This window comes from Brienomyrus brachyistius, chromosome 13 (genome assembly GCF_023856365.1).
Source record: "Brienomyrus brachyistius isolate T26 chromosome 13, BBRACH_0.4, whole genome shotgun sequence".
Taxonomy (NCBI): Eukaryota; Metazoa; Chordata; class Actinopteri; order Osteoglossiformes; family Mormyridae; genus Brienomyrus; species Brienomyrus brachyistius.
Genome location: NC_064545.1, coordinates 25,093,125 through 25,107,371, shown reverse-complemented (window position 1 = coordinate 25,107,371; position 14,247 = coordinate 25,093,125). Strand labels below are relative to the sequence as shown.

Sequence of the window (14,247 nt, the reverse complement as noted above, 5' to 3'; positions counted from 1 at the left end):
AGCGAGGGCCCGTGCCAGAGAGCTGGGCCCCGCACTGCCACGGAGGAACAGCAGATGACTGCAAACCATGTACTTGGGCGGGGTAGACCTTCCTGGCAAGCTACCCGCTTGTGCACTAACTCCATGTGACAGACACAAAAGCCAAAACCCACAGCTGCATCTGTGGCTGATGTGGGAAAACGGTCCAAGCTCCAAAGCCTACGGTCACTGTAACAGCCGGGGAAGGAGTGGATAGAGCCGAAAAGGAGGTGGGAATGTGACAGGGGCCTGTGAAATGAATCCATGTGGAGAGCAAAGAAAAGGGCCAAAGAAAAGCGGCGTGCGTTTGAAGTGGAGGACCACGTGTGTATCGATAAGGACTGAGACGCAGGTCAGTCCCATTCAGTAAAACAGCTGGCAGTGGAGGCCAACTCTGGAAAGCTGTGCAGTGGGTGGGGAGCGCATGGGAGGAGATGCGGGTGGGGCAGCGGCAGACAAAAGAGCTCCATGACCTGAACAGACGGCACAGCGGAGGACTCCAAAGACAGAACGGGGGAATCACACACACCCCGGTTATTTACTACTCAAGAGGTGGGCCAGGGCACTGGGCCACGCCTCCCCGGTACGGGCCACCTGATTTATGGTACGACCCGACTAGCGGCACTTGGTAAAAAAGTCGCTACGGAAACACAGCCATCCACATGGGGGGTGTTACATTTCCCTGGGCCTACATGAGGACTGAAGCGTGCAGAATGACTGCATGACGCCACAGACCCCTAATCCTGCTTATATGTAGCAGCATTCATGTGTAAAAATGGAGATACAGTGAAAACAGACTAAATAAGTAATAAAACCGAAATATGAGGACGGAGTTGCAACCAGAAGGGGGGGGGGGGGGGGACAAAGACACTCTCCACCCAGGAAGATAAATGAATTCTTAAAAGGAAAAAAAAAATCCATTCCAATGCTATGAAGTCAGATATCATTTTCAGTGAGAACAGGTCACCCGGCTGTCAGGTCACATGGGTGCCTGTGGAATCAGGAGAAACGTCCACAGTGGGGGAAACAAACCGGAAAGAAGCAAATTGTTTGAAGAATGATTTCAGTCTATTGTCTTTTGAGTGCAAAGAAGATGGATAAACTGCCGCAAACCCTCAGCTAAGATCAAATGAGACAAAGGAACAACAGCTTGTCCTCCCACACTCAGGCACAAAACTAAAATCGGTTATACACAATGGCTGAAGGCGGAAAACTCACATCTTGTTGACACATGTGGAGCAATTAATGCCGCAGTACACTTAGCACTACATGACAACATTCCACTACTGCTCATAAACAGTGACACGGGTCCACGCTACCCTCTGACAGACTGCTGCACTGCCAACAAGCAAAAGGGTAAAAGGAAAGCAGGTTGGTGATAGAATACACCTCTCAGGAACACTGACAAGCGCAAGCCATCCATTCCAGGGTTAGAACATCCCTGCGGTTTCTCTCCATTCACATAAGAGTAGGAGACTCATTCCAGCTTCAGTTACAGCTGCTTCCTTGGTTTAATGGTCATCTCCACCCAGCTCTCTCTCACTTGGCCACACAGAGATCTGGCTTTTGTTATAATACCCATTCATGCTCAAATCTGATGCTAAAAATAAAAACGCTGATGATCAGTCTGATTAGTTTTTTTTTTCTTCTTCATTCAGACAATTTGACAAACTGACACATTCATCCATCTTTCAGCAGACCTACAACAGAGGGCACTGTCCATCCGGTGAACCACAGCCTCACGCCTCATTGGGATAAGCGTCTGAAGCGAGGCGTGTCCCACTCAGCAAGGAAGGCTCGAGTAAGAATGTGCTAAAAGCTCCATTGAGGTACAAAGACATTTACGTCTGGCCCACAGAGAAAAATTGGAGGAAAATCTTTTTTTAATCATTTAATTATTGGGGGCCTCCAACACCTTGGGGCGGCCATAGTCTGTTCTGGTGGAACAAGCTGCCTGCGCTTTTCACTGCTGGCAGGTCAGAGAGACGTGTGACCATCTGACCTTCTGCCCTCATCCCTCCCAACTCTACATTTCTTGAGCACAAACTGTATGACAGCTCGAAAGCAACAAATGTCTCTCTTCAAATGCCTCACTACAAAACCTCGACATGAATGAAAGCTGTTGTTATGAAGGTCAGTAATTCATGAGCTCAATGGCGAGACGAGTTCTCAGCGAAACAGAGGCAGCAGGAATGATAACAAAAAAGGTGGCCTAGTTTCCATTCCCCAAGGTTTAAGAGACACCAGATGGACTCGCGCACATAAATCACCCAGCCAGCCGCTTGGAAAGGCTGCTCCCCGGAGCGGATTGGACGGCGCCAGCGGTCCGCGGTTCTCCCGTCACGTGCCACGTTAGGGTCTTTCGATTAACAGTCAACGGGGCCTGAAAGGTCATCTAGGTCCTGGGCAAGACGACGTGAGCATGACATGCGAGCTGCCATCTTCCACAGCGAGAACACTCTCCACATTTCGCACGTTCGCACATGGACATACGTCAGTCTAAAGCAGTCTTTCCCAATGCAGTCCTCAGGGTCCCCCACCATTCTTACGCCCTCCCACATCCTGCAAAGAAGTCGACTGCCTGGGGGTCCCCAAGGACCGGATTGGGAAACACTGGGCTAAAGACCTCAAACAGGAAAAACTCGGTGGTCTCTCATATTCCCGTGTTTCTGTTTCTGCGCTGTGGGTGGAATAGACGGGATGGATTTGATTTTTAAGTATAGTTTAAATCCAAATCAGCATGGAACATCTGCCAGCAAGGATATTTGAGTAAAAAACGATTAAGACCATCCACAGAGGAGTTCTATGCAGAAACTAGCTCAAATTCAATCCCAAATCTTCACCAAACTTCTACTGTGAACTTTACATATGGTACCAACTTTTTTTTTTTTTTTTTTTTTTTTTTTTTTTTTTTAGCAAAGTACCACCAGCTAAAAGATTCCAACCATGTGATCTAAACCCTTCTGGATGCAACGTCTCACACAGGCCAGAGCAAGAGGGGTTGCAGCACAGAGGCCACCAAGGTAACCAGGATGGGGGGGCGGGGGTGTCCCTGGTTCCAAACCACATGAAGCACAATCCACAGAATCTGCATGCATGCAGGAGGAGGAATAAGAATCCCACAAACGGCTGTAAACAGGGTAAAACACCATTCCGGGACCTCCGCCGTTTCCATGGCGCCTCCCACTTCCGCAGGGATCCAGTTAGGGCCGACTCACTTTTCCGGCAATGCTGACAGTAACAGGAAGTGCTGGATGTTCCTCCAGTGCTCTGAATCTTACTAAAAGCTGCACCAATGATTGTATTCCAGTCCAGGGAGACAAACTCCCATCAAGTCCCATCTTACATTAAGTGTGTTTTTCTGGCTTATGAATAAACTACTCGAGAAAGTTTGTTTTGAAAAAAATATTATAAAATGCTTTGCCTTGAGGGGATGTTCTGAAAAGTTTTTTTCCATGCAGTTCTCATGACAGCTAAACTCTCTCTGTCTCACACACACACACACACACACACACACACACAGTACTACTACATCATTCATACAGAATGGTACATGAAACTGGGAAAGTCCAAAGAACGAAAGCCAGAAGACAATGGAGGAGAGGAACCAAAGCCTTCCAAGGAAGGAAGGAAAAAACCCTCTGAATCCAAAGTTGATCAGCAAAGTTGACCCCCCCCCCCAACATTGCATAATAGAAGGGACAATCACACACTGACGGGCAGTGATATGTTTAACCCACTTTCTATTGGTTACTTTACTTGGTCACATGGGGTTAAAACAAACGTTGATTGACATTGCACAACAGTCCCTCCTGCCATGTTTCAACGCGTCATTCCACTTGCAGCTGTCCAATTTCTATGCTATATATAAACTTTCTTCAGCCACACACAAACACAGATGTTAAGGAGGACCCCACACAGAGATTCAAATGCAAGTACCATCAGACCGATATGAGCGAAGAGGACCAGGAAGAAACTGCAGGCCTGCCTCGCAAACACACGATCAGCCCACAGCACCGGCAGGCAGGCCTGCATCAAGACGGTGTTCCGATTCATTTTGCCCAAAGACAAACAGCCTTTGTGTGCAGAGCTTCTAATTACCAGGCCAATTACTCGAGTTGCAGGGAGAAAAAAACAGAGAGATGTTGGCAAGGACAATAAAACTCCAGCCGCCTCGATTCCAAATGGGCCGTTAATCTCGTAATGAAATGGCGGGGAAAACATTGTAAGCGTGCCGCCGTGGCATTGCGAGAAGAATTCCGATCCTAGTGCGGGGGAGGGTGTCGTATGTAAAAAGGCAAGTCCGTCTGGATCTTGCTGGGAGCTCAGCACGGTGCCACGCTGTCACTGCCCATCATTTATTCAGCGGATGAGAAGCCGATCAGAGCAGAGGGGTAACATTTCACAGCCTGACCTTGTCAGGTGAAAAAGCACATTCACCGCCCCATCTGGCAAAATTTAGTCTCTCTGCACATGAGCCCTTTCAAGACGACCCAAGAGCATGAGAAGCAATCCGGATCATGCGAGAAGGGATAAGTGTATACGTGGAAAGATTAACTATCCGTTACCAGGCTGGAAATTTTCCACCTGGGTTTCCTTGGATGCTCTCCATCGGTGCCCCTCGGCAGCGGGAACAGCCCGTGTTCGGTTTCCATGTCCACAAACGAGCGAGCTGGGTGGCCGTCAAAGACACTCCAGCAGTGTCTGTCGCCCAGGCCGTGGTGAGGTCACCCTCAGCGTGCCGCCACTTTCCCAACGAACTCCGGAAGCCATCCGCACGCAGTGTGACACAACCCATCATCTCATCCCAGTTATACTGAGGACATCAGCAGCAGGACCGGAATTCTTAGGCAACCATGACACAGATGCTTATGAGCTAAGAGCCGTCAAAAGCAGTGGAGCAGAATGCATAATTATATCTGCTGACTGATCCCCGCTCTCTCCAGTTATGCAGTGTTACAGGTCAGCGCAAAACCCTTACGAAGAAAAGGAAAAAAAGGTCTAACAGGCTTCTGTGCTACCAGAAAGCATGTGGAAGGAGTTCCTCAACTATATTTAAACGTCTTTAACCACAGTCCCTCCAGACATGCGAAAAGACATTAGTACAAGTTGCTCTCCCTGAACGATCACTGTATACTTATTTGGTGTGGATAAACAAATTGAGGACTGGCAGTGTTTAATGGCACATCTACTGAAATACATACAGGATATCACTGCTCAGTAGGATGATATAGTTGTAAAACTGCAGATCAGTTGGGCAGATGTTGATCATTATAAGAAAGGGACATCTGACACATACCCCTACACACAGCCCTGAAGAACGGAGACAAACGGCCCCTTAGATCTTTGACGCCTGCAGTGAACCATGCAGGGGTTCCATCTCCATGGCGTGGTCCCACACGATGGGGAAAATCAACACACAAATCCCGTCTGGCTGGCAGATTACCCTGCTGTTAAGGCCTGAAGCCCATCTGCCGGCCTCGCTGGAATGAAGTCGACACACAGGTCACGTCGCCCACCCCCCAAAGGCTACAAGCTTCCAGCTGACGATAAACCCTCCATTCTCTGGATCTCATACCAAAAGGGGTTCCAAGCAGGGCTTTGACACCTTTACGACACTCTCAGGCTCCCTGCTCCGACAGAGCTGCAGGTTCAGGGTGGCCTTCATCTCCACAGCCTCAGGAATTCGCTAGCTTTCCCTTTTTTTCTGAAGGGCATGTAGATCCCCCAGCCGCCCACATCCTGCCTGAGAGGGGGGGCCCCCGCACTAGACCGTGGGAGATTCTGCCTGATTTTATTGGAGAATCCGTAGCTGGAAGGAGGGTCTCCTTCCCACAGCTGACGGAGATGAGAAACCATTAACCAAACGTTACAAGTGGTTGACGATCACGACGCTGAAAAAGTAATTGAGCATTAAAGCATCAGAATCCTGCTGCTAATGGACTGCCCCCCCCCCGAGACCCAAGCCTATAGATAAAAAAAAAAAAAAGCCTCAGTCTGATGCATTTGTAGACACATGCTGATCCATCCCACTCATACAACAACACGGGTATGGAGACGTCAGAGGCCAAGTCCGACGTGGTTACACACAGTTAAATGAAACCGAACAGGCACCCCATGCCTTTCCCCACATACAAGGACAATTTTAGAGGAGGACGGTGATAAAATGTAAGCGTCCGTGTTTTCACAAGCCTACATGATGCAGGCGGTCCCGTCTGCCCAAGACGACGTTCCGCACACTGACGGGGCAGCACGTAGGACAGCATGGAGAACCGCACAGCTCTCATTCCGCTGGTTCTCAGGACTCAGCTCAAGCCGGGCTAGACAGAGACACGGAGCCAGACTTCATATCGCTAGCGAGCTTTCGCACATCTGTGGCTAATTAACCAATTCAAATGAGCATCTTCTTAATCTGGCTTTGCTCAAGGAGCAGAGAATCAAAGAAAACCAGAGGACCCCACACAACCCTCAATTACACCATTTTTAATAACTACGCTACCCTTCAAAAGTCTCGGTTCTCGGAGGCCACTTAAAACTTTCACGGACTGAGTATCAAGGAGGTAAACCTACGATTAAACACCAGCAGCTCTCCGACATACTGCGTATATTTATTGCCTTATCTTAATTACTTTTAGTCAAGAGGCCCTGAAAATGATTTAATATACAGCAGCATCCAATAAATCCCCCCTCTGCCACCAATCTTTAGACACAATCACCTAACGGTTCGAGCACAGCCCTGCAGGGGGCACACGCGGGCAGGCAGGCAGGGGGCACACGCGGGCAGGCAGTTCACTAGCTGCCACCAGGACCCTTTAATAACCAGACTCCCACCCTCAATTCACAAGGCTTATGGCTTACAAGCTGAGGAGCCTCACCAGTGCTAACAGTCCCTACTTGCATTGTATTCATCGCATTCGGGCTCCACCCCCAGCTGCACTCCCCCCCTAGGGAAGTTTTTCGCCACTATGATACTCACACAGAGAAAAGGAGAGGGGGGCAAAAAAACCCCAAGCCTTTTCCGGCTCCTTTCCCGGATGTGGTCCTAGGCTGCCATTTCAGCCCCCCGAGGATCCCGTGACTCCTAAAGAGGGAGCTGAGATCATACAACAGGCTATTCTTCCATACAAACTAGTCCAGCTTTCAGATAGTGACAGACTATCAGATCATAACTAGTGTCCCAATTACACAGATATATATTGCCAGCATTTTTTATAAACATTGTTTATTTCCCCAGAATCAGGGGTAAAATCCCACTGAAACTACTTAACGTAAAGGCACACAATGATTAAAAACATAAATGCCTTACAAGGAACACACCTTAAGAAAATAAAGGATTGGTATGTAACAAAGTAAAGAAAACACACCACTAAGCTAAAATAAGAAAAACACTCAAGGCTAAGACTTCAATCTACCTGCTGCTAGTTACTGGTGTTGAGGTGGAGGCCGCATTAAATGTTCTGATTAGTCTGCAGGTTTTAGGGCCGGAAAACACACACACACACACACACACACACACACACACACACACACACACACACACACACGAGTCAAAAGTAAACACTGCTTTGTGGCCACACAGACACAGTCCAGCAAAAACGCAAACTTAAAGCGTCGACAAAGTCCTGTGTTCCTTTAAAACAGAACTCCTGTTGATGAACTGCGCAGAAACATGAAGATGCAACCAAAACAGGCATTTCCACAGCTTATTTGTGATTCTATACTTCACTATATGACCAGAGAAATGCAGAGGAATAAAAAAAAATTCAGAGAATTAGCCAAGCCAAGCCAAGCCCCCCCCCCCCCAACGCCCTCTTGGAATCCCCAGCAAACAACATGGACGCACCGCGCCGCGTAACAGCTGGTGTAGATTAATCCAGACAGCGAGGTCAAACACAAGCTCCAGCTCGAGCTCAGACCCGAGTCAGGAATGTTCGTCCACGCTCACGGACCCCGCGCCCCTGCTGCTCGCGCTATGCACTGGAGTCACACAGGCCCTCGATTATAAGAATATTTTACGCGCATCGTAGTTGCAGAAAGGTCACTTTAAAGGAGTCACCACATAAAAATTGACAGGTTATCAACCAAGAGCGCCAAGTGACCAAGGGGAAGGTCTAGCATGACACCAAACCCAGAGCTAGCATTCCCAAGGGTAAACTCCAGCATTCCCAAGGGTGAACTCCAGCATTCCCAAGGGTGAACTCCAGCATTCCCAAGGGTGAACTCCAGCATTCCCAAGGGTGAACTCCAGCATTCCCAAGGGTAAATCCCCCAACCCCAAATGTCAAGAAGGTGCCCATATTCGGAATAGATAGTGGGGAAACTGGGTAGTTTCTGCCATCCCATCTTGCTCTACCTGACACAAAGAGACCTATATACAGGTGAGACCAGTTTCGTGGTCAGGCAGCCTCCAGCACTACAAGCGTAAATGGGGTTAAGGGCATTGATCAAGGGTACAATGCAGCCAGCAGAGTGATGCCTACAAGTTTTTAATCAGTGACCTTCTAATCACAGGTACCATGGAGCCACCTACTTCAATTTAAAACAAAATAAATGAATAAACATCTTGTCTCCATATTGACTATGCTGACTGCCCGCCCCAGAAGAGGTCTTTATAAGCTCAGGCAGCATTTCACCCACAGAGCCATATATCCTCACTACTGCACCTGAGACAAATTTAGAGCAAAACAGACAAAACACAGGACTGACGATGGAATTCCCCAGAAAGGTTAGCAAAACTATAATAAAAGTCAGAGGGAACTTGCTTCCATGAACTTAGTGTATTAAATATTTACTTTCCAGTAGTCACACGCCAACTGTCACGGCAGATTAGCTTAAAAAGACCCATATGAACTAATGGGGTCCATACAGCACATCAAACCAGTCACCATGTTTGGCATGATCAAGACCTTTGGCAATGTCTCCACCTTGACCAAGACACAAGCCCGTCAAACTGGAACTCAAGCCGGGTAGGTGAACGGCAAGCAGACACACAGATGAAGTATCAGGACGCAAAGAGGAAATATAACGGAATTAGATACAGAAAGTGGAAGGCAGGTGCAGGGTGAGGCCAGGAGATGAAACTTGCGGTTAAACACTTTGAACAACCAGTAGTCATCACCCAGGGAAAGAAAGTTCTAGCAGAACCATATCCATTTAATAGCATGTTCTATGAGCAAATATGACAACAGCAAATCCATTAACTGCCTGCTTTTCTTTTTTTTAACTGTAAGGAAATGTGAAATATTTCGATTCTTTACAGGCTGTGAAAAGGCAATATAAAAAGCCACATCTCATCCTCTGCACGCCCGAGACGGACACGTAGCCAACAGACGGGAGCAGATGGGTGGTAATTCGCCCGGTCTACCGAAAACACGGCGTCGCCATAGCAACCACACAGGAGTCTCTCCCCATAATGAATCAGAAAGAAAATGGAACGGAGGCTGGAGACGACGTCGCATCTGTCAGCCAGGCCTCCATTCACCAGGGACCAGAGAAGCCGTGGAGAGGTTCACCAAGCGTGGCTTTCAGAAATAGCCGCTCGCCCGTCGGGACACTCAGACGCCAACATGGGAGCTCATTCATCTTAACAACTGCGCATCCAGTCAGACATTTTGGAGACCTAAGACGACAGTATTCACAGATACTGTATAGATATATGGTCCTTACATGTAAAATATAGAACTACCGGCTTTGGCAAAGGCTACTGTATGGTGCGTGTATACACACACAGACACACATTTCCTTCATATCTAACACGCAATGTACATTTATCAGACATAAAAAATTTACGTTTTCTTTCTTAGCAGGACTTTAAATGATTCGATTTCGTACAAATACCCACGTGTAAGGATAGATTAACAGCAATGCTTATGCTACCTGGATACCTGTGAAGGCTCCTTTTCAATACAGAATATGAATCAAGTCCGAAAGCAAAAAACAATACGAACAGATATCAATTTAACAAATACTATAGTAAAGTACCAACCAGCCAACCAACATCTAACCGCTCATCCTGCTCGGGGTCATGAGAGCAGCCTGGAGCATGTCCCAGTCAGGATGGTGTTCAAGGCTGGGCCAAACCCTGGGTGGAGCGCATGCACACAGCCCCAGACAACTGTACACTATGGGCAATTTGTAGATGGCAGCTAGCCAAACTACATGTGTTCATTTTAAAAGAACCCAGAGGAAACCCACGTGAGATAATGACAACATGCACACATTCCCAAGCCAGGAGGTGTGAGACAGAGCCACCCACTGAGCCACCCCCCCTTGCAGAGAACACCTTCCTACCAAGTAAAAATCTTTCATGATGGTTTTAAAATAAAAATTTTAAGTACAGACACAATTCCAAAAAGCAGGTGGTCCGTCTCACAGGTGCCATGAATCTTTAGGAACATCTTCCAGCCTCAGGCGATGGGAAAATTGCATGGTAAACAAGCAGCAGAGCTTCTAATAAGTCGTGAGACTGATAAGGATATATCTGGACAGGTTCTCCTCAGTCTTCCCGGCAGATGGAGACAAGGACGAGGCCAAAGTGACAGATACGTAAATACAAAAATGATGGAACAATAAACAAACATGGCACGCTTTGGAAATGAATCGAAATCAAGCAAATAAGCTTCGGCATCAATGTCAACTCTGAGGTCTAGGATGGGCGGGGCTGAGGGAGGGTAAATACAAAAATGTACAAACTGCTGAGAATGGGGAACAGGACAGGAAAAAGAAAAGAAAAAAAAAAGATAGGGCTAATCTCAGCCACCTGCACCCCTCCATCAACCCCACACACACGATACTAGACTGTAGTAATAAAAATTTTAAAAACGTCCATTATGCATCTGCCAAAATTCACTACATATGCCACACACACCTAAACTTTCTCGATTTTATCGTAAACACACACAGCATTACCCATTAATATAGCTGAATATTTTACTTAAGAAATTCAGCTCAGTAACCTTGCACTTCACACTGATTTCCATAAAGCATCTGATAAAAACAGTGCTGTCTACTTGTAAACTGAACGCCACCAAACATCAAGTATGGCTCATTGCATTGGGTAACATTTCAGTATTACTGCCAACAAACTACTCCAAAAATCAAACGAATTCTTCAGTGCCATAAACAGAGTATTAACTTAGAACATACGCTTGATGTTACATGTCAGCAAATGGCCAGATATGACGAAATCCCATGCAGCCTTTAAGACAAAGTGGGGCGTGATGCACGAGAACAGCAGTGAAACCGCCGAGAAACGCGGGTCCGGGAGAAGCGCGAAGCGGGAGTATGTTACCGAGGCACGGCCCGAAAGAGGAGCGCCACAGCCAAGAGTAGGAGAACATGGAGGAGGAGTGGAGAACATCTAGCAGAACACGGAGAAGGAGTGGAGAACAGAGGAGAAGGAGCGGAGCAGGGGGACAGACAATCTGTCAGCCGCAGCCGTGCAATACAAGAACTTCCATATGGGGGAAATGTTACAAAATTAGGAAATACAACACAGTGATCCCTATGTGATCCCTCAGTATATCGTACGCTGCACCAAAAACTGCCGTTTGTGTGTATGCCGGACTCCCAGGATCCGGCCTGGCCTGACATTATAAGGGATTGACTGTGTGACAGGTCGGTTCTTTGGGTGCTATTCCGGGAGCGGAAGATGGGAAGGCGGCACACTTGAATCTGTACGCCCTCCCATTAAAACTTCTTTGTTTGCGAAGGCTATAGTTTTACAACTGCGCGTAAAAACGGAATGAAAGAGGCCGCGGCCTCCACGGCCATCGCCCACCGCCCACGCCGCCAGAAGGCGCTTTCGGCCGTACAGACCGCACTCAGCATGTCAAGATGACTTTTGTGGAGTTTCTAAAGTCCAAAAAAAAAAACATAGAAAACATTATCCTGCAGAGCAACTACTGCTGCTAGAGGCCAGGATCTAAACAGAAAATAACAGTCAGGAAAGTCTCAATGCACAAAAACTTAAAAATGAATGCAAAATACTTCATCTTTCTCTTTTAACTTGCGAACGAAAAGCTCAAAGTTTTTAAAATATTAAAACACCACATGATATGAATCCAACTTGTCACGTTTTATCGCATCACTGTACCAACCTCGTGTCCATTTTGGGTGAATTAATGGCTCTAACACCAAAGTGTAATTAATAACCGAATATTTCCCTAATAAAGTCCCAGGGATGCAGACACTCAGCTGACATTTAAACTGCAGCACGGAACTTCACGGGCGCCTCACATCCTCCCGAAATCTCATTGGCTGATTTGACATATAGTCCTCGCAGCGATGTCTCTCATTGGCTAGCGCGATGGCCGGAGCCAATTTACTTTAAAGTTTATTAAAACAAAAGGACACTTACTTCCCCGTGAGGGGGGCAGCCGGAGTCCGAGTACGTTTGCGAGCTTACGGTTATAAACCTGCGCTTCCGAGAAGCGTCCCCCTTTGTTCACGCCTTTTAAACAGCCAGGCGGCTCTCCCTGCGCTCAGACCCATCTGAAACGCCTTCATCTGGGGGCTGAGGCGCGCTAGCAAAGCGCTCGCCTGGTTAGCCCGCTAGCTCACCAGCTAACCGAGGGGCGACAGTGCAAGGCAGGATTCCGACACGTTACAGGCGGCGGAGCGCACCGCCAACGCCCCCCACACCTATAAGCACGGCGGAAAGAGGCTGCCGCGTCTCTTTTTTATAATGATCGGCATCAGCTCTCCGGCTACTTAATAACCATTTGAAGCCAGTAACACACAATGGCAGTGACCCATTACCGATCTTGAGTTGTGCGGTACCGTGAGCCGAACGCCAGCTAAGCAGCCGCCCCCCAGCCGCACGTTATTATCCCGACCCACCCAACACCTTCTATAAGAAACGTGGCGATGCACTGACCTTATTGGCGCTCGATTCGACAGAAACGCCTTGTCGATTGCTCGCACTACTGTGCGATATCCTGCTATATCCTGCCTTTATTTCGAGTCCGTCCCTTCCTCCAGAAAAACCCTACAGACCGTGGAAGTACGGTGGGAGGGGGGTGGGACCCGCGATGAAGGCGGGATTTGAAAACGCTCCAGGCGGGGTGACAGGTTAAGAAGTCTCCTTGACGCCTGGGATGTAGCGAAACGCCAAAACTAATAATAATGATTATAATGTGACCTAATATTAATAACCAAAACTTGTTGTCGATAATCAATCATCTGCTTGATGTACATGATTATTGCTCTGAATGTGAAATTGCGAATATTTCTTTTTAATTCCAGTGATTAACAATTGTCTGTTATCAGATCAATTACCTTTGCTTAATATCACCTTTATGGAATCCAAATGACTTCCATCCAGCGGAAGGTGAAGGCGAATGCTGTCTATGAGTGACTCCAACAGCAAGGACGAAAATTATTATGATCGGTAGTGTTTGGAAAGTTACTCACAAAAGTAATCAAATAAAGACAGAAATGGAAAGTTCAGGTCCAGAAAGTAAAAACCCAGACCAAGGTTTTGTTTCAACCAACCAGTTGAGGGTAAAGACTCACTTAGAGTCACAGAGTACTCAACAGGGTGGTTGAAACAAATCCTTGGTCTGCATTTTTTACTCTCTGGACCTAAACTCTTTTGTGAGTAATTTCCACAACGCTGATGATTGGCCCAGAAAGCTCGCTAAGTTTTGTTTTTATCTGACAGAGTAAGAGTATTAGAAAATACCCAGTATTAGTAATAGGCTTTAGGCATTATTATGGTAATAGGGTATAGCAGTATGGTGAGTGTATCTTAGATCCCCTGAGAGCACTGAATTTTATCACTAAGATTTCAAAATTGCTTTTGAAAATACTGTGTGCTGTGGTGCAATGTGTGGATAGTATGATGGTATGAAAAATTAGGTACCACCCAGGCTTAATTTCAACGCAGCTGACTATGACAGTCTTTGCCACCCCAAGTTAATATCAACATCGCACAGGCCTACATCAGTATGACATTTTTCAGTTTTTGGCTGTTTGCTCGATGCTGCAATTTTGATGGGAAAAATGGTGGCTCAGGAACAAAAAGTCTAAATTTAGACATTTACAATGTAAACATTGCCACATGTTGAGACATAAAACGGACAAACTCTAGGGCAGGAGTTAGGAGAACCAAAGGGGGTTTTTATTGGGGTCAAAAACAGGAGCAAAGGAAATAAACAGTATCATGAGGGGTCAAAACAAAAAAGGATGGAGGGAACAGCACAGGTAACAAAAGGATTGATTTCAATG

The 14,247-nt window shown here is 47.0% G+C and overlaps 1 protein-coding gene across 5 annotated transcripts in view; it reads right to left on the bottom strand.

The window, feature by feature from the left end:
- The window catches only part of ccdc102a (coiled-coil domain containing 102A), a 60,737-nt gene extending 47,708 nt beyond the window's left edge, over nt 1-13,029 (bottom strand). Inside the window, exon 1 of one of the 5 annotated variants that reach the window (XM_048972811.1) lies at nt 12,896-13,029. Coding sequence is in view for 3 of the 5 variants with exons in the window: in XM_048972809.1 (XP_048828766.1) it covers nt 12,117-12,127 (11 nt within the window). In the remaining 2 variants the exon portion in view is untranslated. Of the gene's footprint in view, nt 1-12,116; nt 12,227-12,895 lie in introns of those variants that run through there. The other 4 variants (XM_048972812.1, XM_048972809.1, XM_048972810.1 and 1 more) reach the window with 4 other exon arrangements.
- Between the last annotated feature and the right edge of the window lie 1,218 nt (nt 13,030-14,247).